The sequence below is a fragment of the Primulina huaijiensis genome, chromosome 5 (assembly GCF_012295235.1).
Source record: "Primulina huaijiensis isolate GDHJ02 chromosome 5, ASM1229523v2, whole genome shotgun sequence".
In the NCBI taxonomy this organism is placed as follows: domain Eukaryota; kingdom Viridiplantae; phylum Streptophyta; class Magnoliopsida; order Lamiales; family Gesneriaceae; genus Primulina; species Primulina huaijiensis.
The window spans coordinates 19,975,259-19,989,394 of record NC_133310.1 but is presented as its reverse complement, the minus strand read 5'-3'; the positions used below and the strand labels follow the sequence as shown (position 1 = coordinate 19,989,394).

At 35.0% G+C, this 14,136-nt stretch overlaps 2 protein-coding genes across 3 annotated transcripts; both read left to right on the top strand.

Annotated features, from left to right (window-relative positions):
* The first annotated feature begins 127 nt into the window (after positions 1-127).
* Positions 128-2,785, top strand: LOC140976914 (fe(2+) transport protein 1-like). Its single transcript, XM_073441330.1, has 2 exons — positions 128-798; positions 2,164-2,785. The coding sequence occupies exons 1-2, from the start codon at positions 160-162 to the stop codon at positions 2,617-2,619; spliced, it is 1,095 nt and encodes a 364-aa protein (XP_073297431.1). The 5' UTR covers positions 128-159; the 3' UTR covers positions 2,620-2,785.
* Positions 2,786-10,100: 7,315 nt separating this feature from the next.
* LOC140976911 (E3 ubiquitin-protein ligase RSL1-like) lies at positions 10,101-13,734 on the top strand. 2 transcript variants are annotated; one of them, XM_073441325.1, is made up of 4 exons: positions 10,101-10,264; positions 10,767-11,182; positions 11,444-12,198; positions 13,054-13,734. In XM_073441325.1, exons 2-4 carry the CDS (start codon positions 10,787-10,789, stop codon positions 13,433-13,435), a joined length of 1,533 nt encoding a protein of 510 aa, XP_073297426.1. In that variant the 5' UTR covers positions 10,101-10,264; positions 10,767-10,786; the 3' UTR covers positions 13,436-13,734. The 2 variants fall into 2 exon arrangements, with proteins under 2 accessions (XP_073297426.1, XP_073297427.1); XM_073441326.1 differs by having other exon boundaries at positions 10,127-10,264; positions 10,764-11,182.
* Positions 13,735-14,136: the final 402 nt, after the last annotated feature.

Genomic DNA, 14,136 nt, shown 5'->3' with positions numbered 1-14,136 from the left:
GGATTTTTTCATATCATTATTGAATTTATTAAACTTGGGTAAATAATTTTAATTTTTAATTTTTTATATTGGAAGGATACATTTATTTTTAATAAATTAAAAAGTAAGTCAGGGGTTATATATATAGTTGGAAATAGAATATATTTATTTTCCATAATCATGGCTTCAAGAGGACCACCACTCTCGAAGCTACTACTCTGCTTAGTCTTCCTCTTCGCTTTCGACTTTTTAATCCCCCGGGTGCTCGCCGTGGTGGAGAGCTGCGGCGCGGAGCAGGCGGATGAATGCGTCAACAAGAAGAAAGCGTTACCCCTCAAGATCATCGCCATCGTTTCCATCCTCCTCACAAGCATGATCGGCGTCTGTCTCCCGCTCGTCACGCGCTCCGTCCCCGTGCTCAGCCCCCAGCGTAGCCTCTTCGTGATCGTCAAATCTTTCGCGGCGGGAATTATTTTAGCCACCGGGTTCATGCACGTGCTGCCGGATTCTTTCGACATGCTCACATCCAGCTGCTTGAACGATAATCCGTGGCATAAGTTCCCGTTCACTGGATTCGTTGCCATGCTCTCTGCTATTGCCACGCTCATGGTGGATTCTTTAACCACGAGTTTTTATTCGAAGAAACAGAGCCCGGGGGTGGTGCTGCCTGAGAGAGCGGGTGCCGCCGCCGCAGGAGATCAGGAGATGGGTGCGGCGGGCGGAGGGCATTCTCACTTCCATAGTCATGGCCGCCACCACCACGGATCCAAGCTGGAAGTGGTGGGCACACAACTACTGCGTTACCGAGTGATTGCCATGGTTAGTAATCAGAGATGCTACGTATACACTTGGTTTAAACTGAATGAATGCACCCACACCCACACATGTATTGACGAGACCCAATTGAATTCATCTTACACGAAATCACGGATGATGATATTTGCAAAAAATCATAGAGCTCACAAACATGAAAAAACATATTATTTGGAAATTAAGTGTTATTTGTTCACGAATGCATCGATATCTGCATTCAACATTCTAAACTATGTTTGTTTGCGGTAAGTTATAGTCCACATTCCTCCCCCATCAATATCCAAACAGATAGAATCGAATAATTGTATCTTTATATGTGATTTCTTAAAGCTTACATTTATTGGGTCGGATCAAGTTTTTACCAAAATAACTAAATATGTTTGTTTGAATTCTACTTAAACTCAATAATTTTATATGCCAATGAAATCTTTTGGGTATTTTCTTTGAATCATATGGTCTTATAAAGAGTACACTTGGAGAGGAAGATTTGACAGAAACCAATGCATGCGAGTTAGGTTCTGAGGACAATTAATATCCCACTGAAGTAAATACAACAATATGAAAGCATTAATTAATGTTGGAAGGCAGAGGTCAAGATTAATTTGCTAACCACTACCCATCTCATTATTTAATCAAAAACTTCTATTGAGAGGTCAGGTGGAGACTGGTGTAGGCACATCTCTGCCGCCAGTCGTAGTTGCTGTAATAAAACAAAAAAGCATTAGAAAGGGACAAGGGTCTCTGTGCTTTTTGTGTAGTCTAAAGTCTTTCATATGTTAACTTTTTTTGTTAATGGTTAGGACCTCCAATTCCACTAGGGCTCCGTATATTCTTGGATGAAAGTGAAGTTCGATGCCACCTATATGTGTAATTTATCCGAATATAAGCCTTATTCCTCAAGATACTTCAAAACTTCCCCTTGTTCTGCTGTAGATATGATCAGAGTGTGAGGTTTGCCTTAGAGCAGACCCGAAATTTAAAGTCTGCATGTATCAAGCCTTTATTAAGATCCAATGTCGTCGTCGACAATAACCTGTGATGAGTGATGACTGTGGATCACAAGTTCTCTAACGCAGTGAAGTGGGAGCACTTTTGTGACTTGTTAAATCGAACAACTCAGAGGGAAGTTCTTGGGTTAAGAATATGCTCTACTAAGTTTAACATGGTATTTTGTACGTGCAATCAATCTTCTCGCGATAGAAAACTAAAGAAAAAAAAATCTTGTATAATATCTCCTCTGATACCAATTATGTGAGTAGTATTAAAAGAAAAGAATTACGTGTCGATAATATTAAAAACTAGAGAAGTTCAAATTAATTCGTTTATAAAGAAGTGACAAAAAATTAAAGAATCATATTCTATTAATTGCAGGTTTTAGAGGTAGGAATCATAGTCCACTCGGTGGTGATAGGCCTCTCCCTCGGCGCCTCCAACAACACCTGCACGATCAAGGGCCTCGTGGCCGCACTCTGCTTCCACCAAATGTTCGAAGGTATGGGGCTGGGCGGCTGCATCCTCCAGGCGGAGTACGAGTTCATCAAGAAAGCCGCTATGGCGTTCTTCTTCTCCATAACAACCCCGTTCGGAATAGCTCTGGGGATCGCGCTATCCACCACCTACAAAGACGACAGCCCGCGAGCCCTGATCACGGAAGGCTTGCTGAATGCTTGTTCTGCCGGGCTCTTGATTTACATGGCTCTGGTTGATCTCTTGGCAGCGGATTTCATGGGCCCGAAGCTGCAAGGGAATATTAGGCTGCAAATTAAGTCATACGCGGCTGTTCTGTTGGGGGCCGGGGGTATGTCTCTCATGGCCAAATGGGCGTGATTGATTTAGTCGGATCATGTCAGAACATGCATGAGAAATAAAAGGTCATTCCATATGTATAACCAGAGTTACAGATTATGTTACAAATTGTATTTGAACTGACAAAATTATCTTAAATATATTTTTGAAATAGTTTTTCAAATAAAACGCAGGATTAATTTTGTCATTTCAAATGCATTTTGTAATCTAATATGTAACTTTGATCGCATTTAAGTAAAAATCAATATTGGGTTTCGGTTTTGTTTAGATATTAATCTCAAATTCCTTTCAAGTCATTATCCGACGAATAATGGTTGTAATATCTAGATTAATCAAATCGTTTTGGCTTACCACCTTTTTCTAGATTGCATCAAACTAACGTAACATTGCCTTGCTCTTCTAGTTCCGGATTTGTCGCATCAAATTAGTCCCATTTGATACACAAGGTAATTTTATTTATCATATAGTAAATAAACTGTTGGGTTTGGCCCAACTTTCCTCCGGCCCATTACCATAGCCCTTCCCCTTCCACCTTTTTTGTTTTCCACGTCTGGGCTATAGGACTTAACATAAGCCTCTCTACCTTTCAATTTATAGTGGCCGCCTAACGTTTCTTCTACTTCAGAGAGTGAGCAGCCGACTTGAGAGAAGAGAAAGCGTGAGACTTGATAGAAATTAAAGGTTGCTTCGTGTGCATCTACCTTCGGTGACTGAGTATCTTCGGTGTTCTCTTTGCTTTGTGCTATTCTGTGTGTTTCTCTCTCGTTTGTTCACGTGACAGAAAGGGGCTAAATCTGTGTGTGTGTGCAACCCGCTGGCCGTCTTAGAAAGTGAGATAGCAAGAGCGTGAGTTGAGGGCATTAATCAGTTTTTCTTTTTGGAAATCTTTTGTGGTCTTTGCCTTGGTTTACTGCGTATTTGGAGAGGTCAAAATCAGTTCGTCTGAGTCTCGTTTTATCCTAACATATCATCAAATTTTTTGTTCCATTGCCTAGGAGATTGCTTCAATCCATACAAAGATTTCTTTAACAAACAAACATGATCAGGATTCTTAGAATCAACAAAAGCATCAGGTAGCCTCATAATTTTGTTTTCATCAAGTTCACCATGTAAAAATGCAGTTTTAACATGTAATTGTTTCAACTCCCAATCAAACTGAGCAACAAGGGCAATCATAATTCTCACAGTAATAAATTTTACGACAGGAGCAAATATTTCAGTATAGTCTATCCCTTCCTTTTGAGTAAAGCCCTTAGCCACTAACCTAGTTTTAAATCTAACAGATTCACATTCATTCTTGACCTTAAATAACCACTTACAGTCCACAACAGAGCAATTTTCAAGTTTAGGTACAAGAATCCAAGTGTTGTTAACATGCAGCGAATTAATTTCTTCATTCATCGCATTTAACCATTGCACATAGTTTTCAGATTTTAAAGCTCTTCATATGACTTAGGTTCAACATTATCAACTGAATCAAACACACTAAATGCATGAGAAGTCATATGAAAATCATCAAGACGTTGTGACTGCCTAATATTTCTTTTAGATCTATCCATAGCCAATTGATAATCATTCAAATCACTAAGATCAGTTTCAGGCATATTTTCACCAATTTCTTCATGCACATCAGCATCAACTTGATTATCAAAAACAGTTTCAGACAGGTTTTCAGGTAAATCGTTCACATCAGGAACATTCTGCACGTTTTCAGAATCATGACTTGGACTAAGTAAATACTCCGCCTTGTTTGGAGCAGTGGCGGGTTCAGGAATAGGTAAAGGAACAGATAAACAAGGAAATCCAAACTCATTGAAAACATCCCTATTGATTAACACTTTAAAACCAAGTTGGCCTCTTAACCACAATCTATAACCCTTAACTCCATCAGGATAGCCAAGAAAAACACATTTCACAAATCTTGGTTCAAGTTTGTCATTTTTCTGATACACAAAGGCAGAACAACAAAAAACTTTCAGGTTTGGAAAATTAATTTGCGTACTAGACTACACAGATTCCGGACACTTACCATTCAAAGGCACAGAAGGAGACCTATTGATCAAATAAGCAGCAGTACAAACTTCACCATAAAATTTTTTTGAAAGACCAGAACTTGCAAGCATGCACCTTATTCTTTCAAGTAAAGTTCTATTCATACGTTCAGCGACACCATTTTGCTGAGGCGTATAAAGGACTGTCCTATGTATTTGAATACCATATTCAACAAATAAATTGTCAAACAATCGATTACAAAATTCAAGACTATTATCAGTTCTTAGAATTTTAATTTTCTTATATGTTTGATTTTCAATCAATTTTTTCCAGTTTTTAAACTTCTCAAACACATCAGATTTGTTTTTCCATTAAAAACACCCAAACTTTTCTTGAAAAATCATCAATAACAGATAAAAAATACTGATTTTCACCATGCGTTGGCACACTAGCAGGACCCCACACATCAGCATGCAAATACTCACGTATTTCAGAAGTGACCAAGTGTTTGGGAATAGGGGAATTTGGAAACTTAACTCTGGACTGTTTACCAAGAACACAAGAATCACAAAATGGCATACACGACAATTTATCACTACCAAAATAACCATCTTTGTGCAAAATTTCAAGACCTTTAGAACTCATGTGACCTATTCTTTTGTGCCACAAATCAGTTTTGTTACTTAAGACAACATTCACAAAATTTTGCACACAAGATTCACATTTAGCATGACAAACACAAGTTTCTCTTTTTGGCAGCTTTGAAAACCACTAAAGACCCTTTCATAATTTTCATAACCTCATTTCCCCATCTACCCTGTAAACCATCATCTTCTAATGCAGCACAGGAAATCAATTATGACATAAATCGGTAACATGCCTCATATTTTTCGAAGTTAACACATAACCAGAATCAAATTTCAGCGATACTTCACCAAGACCTGCAACTTGACACAATTTTTCATTTGCCATAGAAACAGACCCATGCTTCACTTCTTTATAATTAGAAAACAGATTTTTAAATGGGGACATGTGGAAAGTGTACGCAAAATCAACTAGTCATTCATTCTCACACAAAGAACTTGAATGAACAAAATTCACCACAGAAATATCACATACCTCAGTCACAATAAAAACATCACCCATGTTTTCACTACCAGAAGCCATATTATCAAGGTCATTATGCTGAATTTTGAAATCTTGATTTTGGTTTTGCTTGGGCATATAACACTCTCTATTGTAATGACCAGTTTCACAACAATTATAGCATTTTCTATTCTTGGGTCTCGACTTGGACCTTGTCTTACTCTTACCTCTATTTTTAACAGAAGATTGGTTGTGGTTATTTGAAAGGTTTTGATTTTGAAATCTGTTTTTAGACCTTTCTCTAACAAACATAACCTCACCAGAATTATTACCACCCTTATTGGTTTTTAAATCTATCTCTTTGCTTTTCAGGCCGTTCACGACAGTTTCTAAACTTACCCGATCTCTACCATGCTTAATAGCAGATATAACATCATTGTAAGAATCATGTATGACATTTAAAAGAACAATAAGGGTGTTATCATCAATATTTTTATCTCATGTTTGCTTAATATCTTGAACTAATTTGGTAAACACATCATCCTTGTTTAAATCAAGTTTGAACCGGAAAAATTTCTCAAGCAAAAACAATTTACTGGGCAACGAAGTTTCAGTATAAAGTTCTTCTAATTTTCCCCAAAGTTCCTTAGCCGATTTCAGTTTACCAACTTTTCTTAACACAGAGTCCGACAAGTTTGGAATTATAGACGAATAAGAAAACTCATCAATTTCAGTCCTTTTTTCAAGAGTTTCAGCAGTAGGATATGACAAGTCCATCGCTTTAAAAACTCTTTGTTGTACCAAAATACCTTTCATTTTCTGCTGCATATTGAAAAATATGTTTTTCCATTAAAATGTTCAAGATTATATCCAGTTATAGCCATTTTCAAAAAACACAACAGCTAACAAAAAATTCAAATTTTCACACAGAAAAAATTTAAATCATACAATATCAAAACGAACACAGCGGAAGCAACTTTTAGCCACGGAAATGAAAATACAACAGTAAACAACAAGCATATAAAACCTAGCGTTCTACCAGCAGCAAATCTCAACACATAAATCCGCGTCAAGCGGTTACGCTACAAAAATAGTAAAAAGAGGTTCCAGCCAATTTACCAGAGTGAAACCCTAAGTAAGAATTTCAAATTCCAATGAACCAAAAAATGAAGACACGACAGATAAGGCTCTGATACCACTGTTGAGTGCCCATCGGTGATGTTGTATCTTCTAAAGCTGGTTGGTCGTCCTGCAACTTTCACCACAACAATAAACAATACAATATGATATGTTAGGATAAAACGAGGCTCAGACGAACTGATTTTGGTCTCTCCAAATACGCAGTAAACCAAGGCGAAGACCACAAAAGGTTTCCCAAAAGAAAAACTGATTAATGCCCTCAACTCACGCTCTTGCTATCTCATTTTCTAAGACGGCCAGCAGGTTGCACACACACAGATTTAGTCCCTTTCTGTCATGTGAAAAAACGAGAGAGAAACACACAGAATAGCACAAAGTAAAGAGAACACCGAAAACACTCAGTCACCGAAGAAAGACGCACACGAAGCAATATTTAATTTCTATCTAAGTCTCACGCTCTCTCATCTATCAAGTCGGCTACTCACTCTCTGAAGTATAAGAAATGTTAGGCGGCCACTATAAATTGAAAGGTAGAGAGGCTTCTGTTAAGTCCTATAGCCCAGATGTGGAAAACAAAAAGGTTGGAAGGGGAAGAGCTATGGTAATAGGCCGGAGGAAAGTTGGGTCAAACGCAACATAAACCATGCCGATTATTCAACATTAATAATAATAAACCATACCAAATGTTGCACCAATTTTATCATATAATATGTATTAATGAATTTATATTCATGAAACAGATCGATTTATTCTATACTTATAAATTTTTCTATAAAGATATTATTTTTTTAAAAATTTAAATCAAGTAAAAATTTGTCTCATAAAATATAACTTATGAAATCATATAAGTTTTTACGTAATTTAAATTAAATCAATAGGAAATTCATATGCCTTAAAAAATTTGGAATTCTACCAACTAAACCTGCCCTGCTCAAGCAATAATTGATACATTATCATTAGGGTCACCGGTCACCTGCTCTGATGGTACAGATTCTTGTCAATATGCGGATAAAGTTTTTCTATGATGGGCCACATCCGTGGAATATTTCAACACCGTCAATGCAGGGAATTTTGTCCAATTATATAATTTAACATGTTTTTTTAAAAAAAATTTACAGAAAATTTTGTCCAATTATATAATTTAACATGTTTTTTTAATATATATATATAATTATATAATTTAACATGTTTTTTTAATATATATATATAGAACAAAATTAAATAAATTTATTTTTGAATTTAAGGATGATTTTCGGCTTTCCTGTTACGATTTTTTTTTATGAAACCTTTTGCTAGATGAGTGAATCTATCCCCCCCTATGAAAGTACAATTTTTTTTTCATATTATTAAACTATCAAATAACTAATCTATTTTGAATTTTATTTCATTTTCCCAACAAAAAATTATTTAATCAAACTTTTAATATTTATTTAGTTTAATATTATTGAGTAATTTTATTTTAATGTCGACTCTTACATTATGAAATTTGTTGATTGTCATGTGACTCATGACTCATGTCAACGACAAGAAAAGGAGAGGTTAATTACAAGAAATTGCAAAAGATTAAAACCCAATTTATAAAAAAAATAGACTTGGAATGGTGTGTGCGCGCCATTTAATCACATGAATGTATATCAATTTTTTTGGGGTACAATTTGTGGTGAATGTTGTTCGATATAAGAATGATAAATCGATGTATATGAATAACATAATAATTTGTAACTCCTATTGTAAAATTTTAGCTGAACGTCGGATAAAACAAATATATATAATCAGCCAATGTCTTATTATTACACAATTGGATTGATAATTTTTATTGAACAACATGTTTAAATGAGATAGATAAAAATGTTATTATTATGTTATTGTTCATGTCCAAATATAAACACTTCATATAATTTAAATAAAAATTCATATAAACAGTATCACATGTCAATTTTGTGATACATATATTTTATTTGAATTAATTTTTTTTATATTAAAAAATTATTTTTTATTATAAATATAATTTACTCATCTCACACGTATAAATTCCCGTTACCACATGACAGCGCTAGTCAAACTGTCTGAACGATAATTGCCAAGTACGCTGACACCAAAGAGTAATTAAGTTATCTTATATAGAAAATATTTTTTACTATATCGTATATTAATTTTATGATATAAATATCTAATTCGACTAGTTTTATATAAAAATATTAATTTTTACGTCAAAATTAATATTTTTAATATTAGATATTACTCGAATCAACCTATCTCATAGATATAAACTTGTGAGACCGTCTAATAAAAGATATATCATAAATTCTGAATACCACTCTGTTTTAATAAATTAAATTAAATCTAATTACTGAATTAGGACTGAATAAAGTAACATTAGGTGGAGGATAAATATACGGTGGAAGTGGGATTCTCAAGTTATTAAAGGCTTAAAACAAACGCAAACCCACCCATGTTACAGAATCTTTTTCTTCTGAACTTAAAACTTAATTAATTGAGTAGTTCTCTTGTAAGACGGTCTTATGAATTTTTATCTGTGAGACGGGTCAATCCTACCATTATTCACAATAAAAAGTAATACTCTTAGCATAAAAATTAATACTTTTTCATGGATGACGTAAATAAGATATCTGTCTTACAAAATACGATCCGTGAAACCGTATCACACAAGTTTTTGCCTAATTAATTACTCCTATTATCCATACACTTTAAGAAACAAGTAATTATTACAATTTATTTTGATTTTGATTTTGATTTTGATTTTTCATATGTCATTACTTAAGTTGATCGCTATTCTCTACAAAAATATAAAAAATTATATGCATGAAAACGACAACCTATGTGAATCGTATTAGTATAAATTAATAAACTATCATGTTTCACTGTCGGTTCGTCCACGACTTTATCAATAATTGTTTATTAAATTATATGTAAATATAGATAATTTATATATCATTTAAAACAAAAATTACAAATTTTAAATAAAATTTCAATTTTGCACTCAGTTATAATATATATAACAAAAATTTGTGTGAGACAGTATCACGGATCGTATTTTGTGAGACCGATCTATTATTTGAGTCATCCATGAAAAAGTATTACTTCTTATGCTAAGTGTATTACTTTTTATTATAAATATTAGTAGGATTGATCTATATACGTGAAATCATCTCACAATAAATCTACTCAATATATACATAATGCACGTTAAAAATAACAAGAATAATTTATGGAATAATAAAACAATAATGGTAAGAATCTTAATTAAATTAAGCAAATTAATAATGAGTTGAGTGCCAATGGAAGACCAGCAGGAATTGATGATCTCTCCTCACTCGTTCCTGCGTACGAAAATGGACAGCAGCCTCCGAGTCAGATTAGGGTTCAATTGGTCTACTTACATGTAAATAATAATACTAAAGAATCATTGGGGGTTGCAACAAGTCAGGTGATTAATTCTTTCAAGCATATTTTTGATTCTTCTTCCTTTTTTTTTGTTCTAAATTTTCTGTTCAATGTATTTTTTTATTGTTTTTATTTAGATTTATTTGTTGGTTAATTGTGTATATGAGTGCAAGTGTTGGTGATTATTTGGTGGAGGTGGGGATGTGGGATTCTGCTTTCTTGGGCTGACTTTTTTGTACGAAGGAATTTTGTCTCGACTTCTTTTCGGCTGGAGGGAAATTTTTTTTTCTTTTCTCGAATTATGTTTCTAGTTTTATGATGATTTTGGATCTTGAAGTTGATGCTTACTTCAGCTTAGTTTAGAATTTTCTTTATGTGTATATATGGACCGTTATTATTATTATTTTTTGTGTTAGTTTATGCTGGAAGCAGGATCTTTATTTCAAGAGCGATGATTGGATTTTTGTTGGATTTTTGAAATCTTTTGTTGGATTTTTGAAATCTAATCAGTCATTAACTTTGAGTTGCTTCGAATTTTTGAGTAGTTTGGGAAGAATACTTGACGATGGAGGATCAAAGAGTGATTGTCGATGGTTCTAATGTTAATGAAATTAAAGCGAAGCTTGACGAAGATGAAGATGAGTTCAGAAGTTGTTGTGAGGATGATGATGAATTGAAGGATTTAGAAGTCAAGAATCTTGATGAACTTTCAGTGAAAATGTATTTCAAGGGTATATCTGTCGCTAATCTTGGAGATTCTGGTTCTGGGATTTCTGGAATCGGAGTGGTGATGGAGAAGTCTGGCGATGCTTCTCCGCTTCGAGTCCAGAAAAAGCTTGATTTCTACGTAGAAGAATCCACCGCAGATTATTTAGCTTTACTGGATGGTCTCTCTGTTGCTGTGGAGAAAAATATCACACGGGTGCTTGCCTTGACCGATTCTCAAGCCATGTATGATCAGGTGAGTGATCCTCAGCCAGAAATTCTAGTGTCTTCGAGCTATAGTAGTATTGTTATTATTCAATTTATCAATGGTACTGACGCATCATCTTGATCTTTAATTACCTGAAAACTTTCCTAAAATCTACTTTTATTACCATGATTTTGGACATTTATAATCTAAGCATGGCTTCGTGTATGAAAACAGATATCTTCCCGAGGTCTGATTTCCTCTTTTCGTTTCATGCTTTTTACTGTTAAAATTGGTATGAACCTATTCCAGATCACCCGTGGAGAAGTAATTGCAAATCCCCTTTTGTTGGAGCTGAGACGAAGGATTCTAGAACATGCTGGTGGTATGGAATCCTTTGTTCTGAAAATTGCCCCAACGGTAGACCAGGCGTTACAGCTAGCACAGGTGGCTATTGGTGTTGTCTCCTTTCCTACAGAGGGAGCGAAAGTTACAGAAATGTGTACCATCTGTTGTGAGGAGAAGCTGTCTTCTATGATGCTTACAATTAAATGTTCCCACACATTTTGTTCCCGTTGTTTGAGAACATATGTTGAGGAAAAAGTGCAGTCTTTCCAAGTTCCCATTAGGTGCCCTCAGCCGAAATGCAAGTACTGTATTTCTTCTTCTGAATGTAGGTCTTTTCTTCCAGTTACCTCTTATGAATCTTTGGAGAAAGCTCTTGAAGAATCCAAGTTTCTGATCTCAGATAAGATTTATTGCCCATATCCTAATTGCTCGGTCTTGCTTGATCCTAAGGAACGCTTTTCAACCCGAGCAAGTTCATCAAGTCAGTCAGATGACATTTGTATGGAATGTCCTGTTTGTCAGAGGTTTATATGTGTTGATTGTGGGGTTCCTTGGCATTCCTCAGTGACATGCGAAGAATATCAAAATCTGCAATTGGAGGAGAGGGATGCTGGTAACATAACCTTGCATCGATTGGCACAAAACAAAAGGTGGAGGCATTGCCAGCAGTGCCGGGGAATCATTGAGCTCACTCATGGTTGCTCCCACATGACATGCTGGTATGAAAATTGTTTCATTAATTTACATTCGAGATGAAGCGTAATTCATTTTTGCATCATATATCGAGGAAAGATAATTCTCAAACCTTTTGTTCTGGGAACAATTTAACAAAATCTATCTAGTTGTTCTGAGGGTGGTATTTAGTTTCCTTTGTTAGATCTTTACCGACATCCCGATGTGGAAAATATTATCTTAGATAGAATTGAATTTTCACGTTCATCTTACGTCTCTTGACTGCCCTGAAGGAGAACCCCTGACCTATGTTTCCTTGATTAGGAAAGACACTTTCAGTGCTGTAACTAGTTATTATCAATAGAATTCAGTAATAAAGTATGAGATCTCGCGGGACATGGTGAAGGGTTCTTGAATTGTTATGGGTTTAACCATTAGCTGGTTGAAAGAGTTTGATGCCCATTTAGATTCAAATCTTTCTTTAATTGAATCTTATCCCATCTAAATGTCCCTATGATGATTTCTTCTTCAGAGCTATTCAAGGATTCAGGAACTTTATAACTGGGATTGAAAGTATGGTACAAGTTAAAAAAAGAATTTCAAGCATGCACACAATTTTATCCCCTAACAATATACGTCTATCTAGATTGGATATACATGGAGTCATACTTCACCAAAATGATAAATACCATCTGTGATTCATGTCATGTTGATTATTTATTTTGACTTTCTTGTGTTGTACGTTGTCTTGAGCTTCATGACATACGCGGTTAGTAATAGCACCACAAAATGATAACATTAACCTGCAGAAGGGTTAAGCGGATGTAGAATCCAAATAATGCCCATGGATATAATTTATCACCTCAAAGCTCAATACACTTACCCCTTGTTTCTTGCTACAGGTGTGGTCATGAGTTCTGCTTTTCTTGTGGTGCGGAATATCGGGATGGCCAACAGACATGTCTGTGTGCATTATGGGATGAAGATTACTCCGACGAATTTGCAACTTATCAAACTCAACACTTCGAACAATGGGCTTGGGATTCATTCGAATCACTTCCCATGACGATGGATGCATATTCAGATCAAGAAAGATCACAACTGGCACTTATCCATAGGTTTCTCGCTGGAGGTTTCAGTTTGACCGACCACCAACCTTACCAGTCCCCACCTCGATGTACAGATTCTTACGTCGATGCCATGAAGGATCTGAATCAACTGCCTTGGCTCGAAAGATTTGTGTCTGTTATTAATGATAATTACTATGAAGACCTCATCCAATGAATTGTGGCCAGCTTGGAAAGTTCATTATTAGCCTTCTCGAAAGGCCATTAGTGTTGGAGGTAGAGTACCTCACTCTCACACTCCTCTTTTAGCAAACAGAGTTTTCTTCTTCTTTATATACTTTTCATGTTATATCCAGTGCTCATAAATCATAGCCTATGAGCTTGAATTACTTTGTGGTTGGATTAATTTCCATCCACTGTCAACATCTTCCTTATTGAGGAACAGAGGAAAGAAATCAAAGGTAAACAAGATGAACACATTTTCTTGACCAATTTAAGGTACCAAAATTTGGATTCTATCTCTGTAATATGCGCTATATTCTGTTTTATACATTCTAGTTAGTGTTTTTTATACTCTAAAAATAATCAACAATATTGTTCTTTACCTCGTGTTTTTTTCTAATATTAAAATATAAAATTTAGATTGATCACCCGGACTGCAATACAGTAATTTTGCAAAAATAACAATTCAATTTTTTATATTTAAAAATGTAATACCAAATACCAAAAAATTAGCTCTTGTAATCTTTATGTTTTATCTATAGATATTACAGTCTACAGGTGTAAAAACAAAATGGTCCAATAAGAATTTATATGGACTAAGTGAAGGTGTAATTATTCCATATATATTTAATGATTTTTTTAATGTAGATTCGACATATTTTTATTTAGTTCTATAAAATTTAACAGATTTGCGAA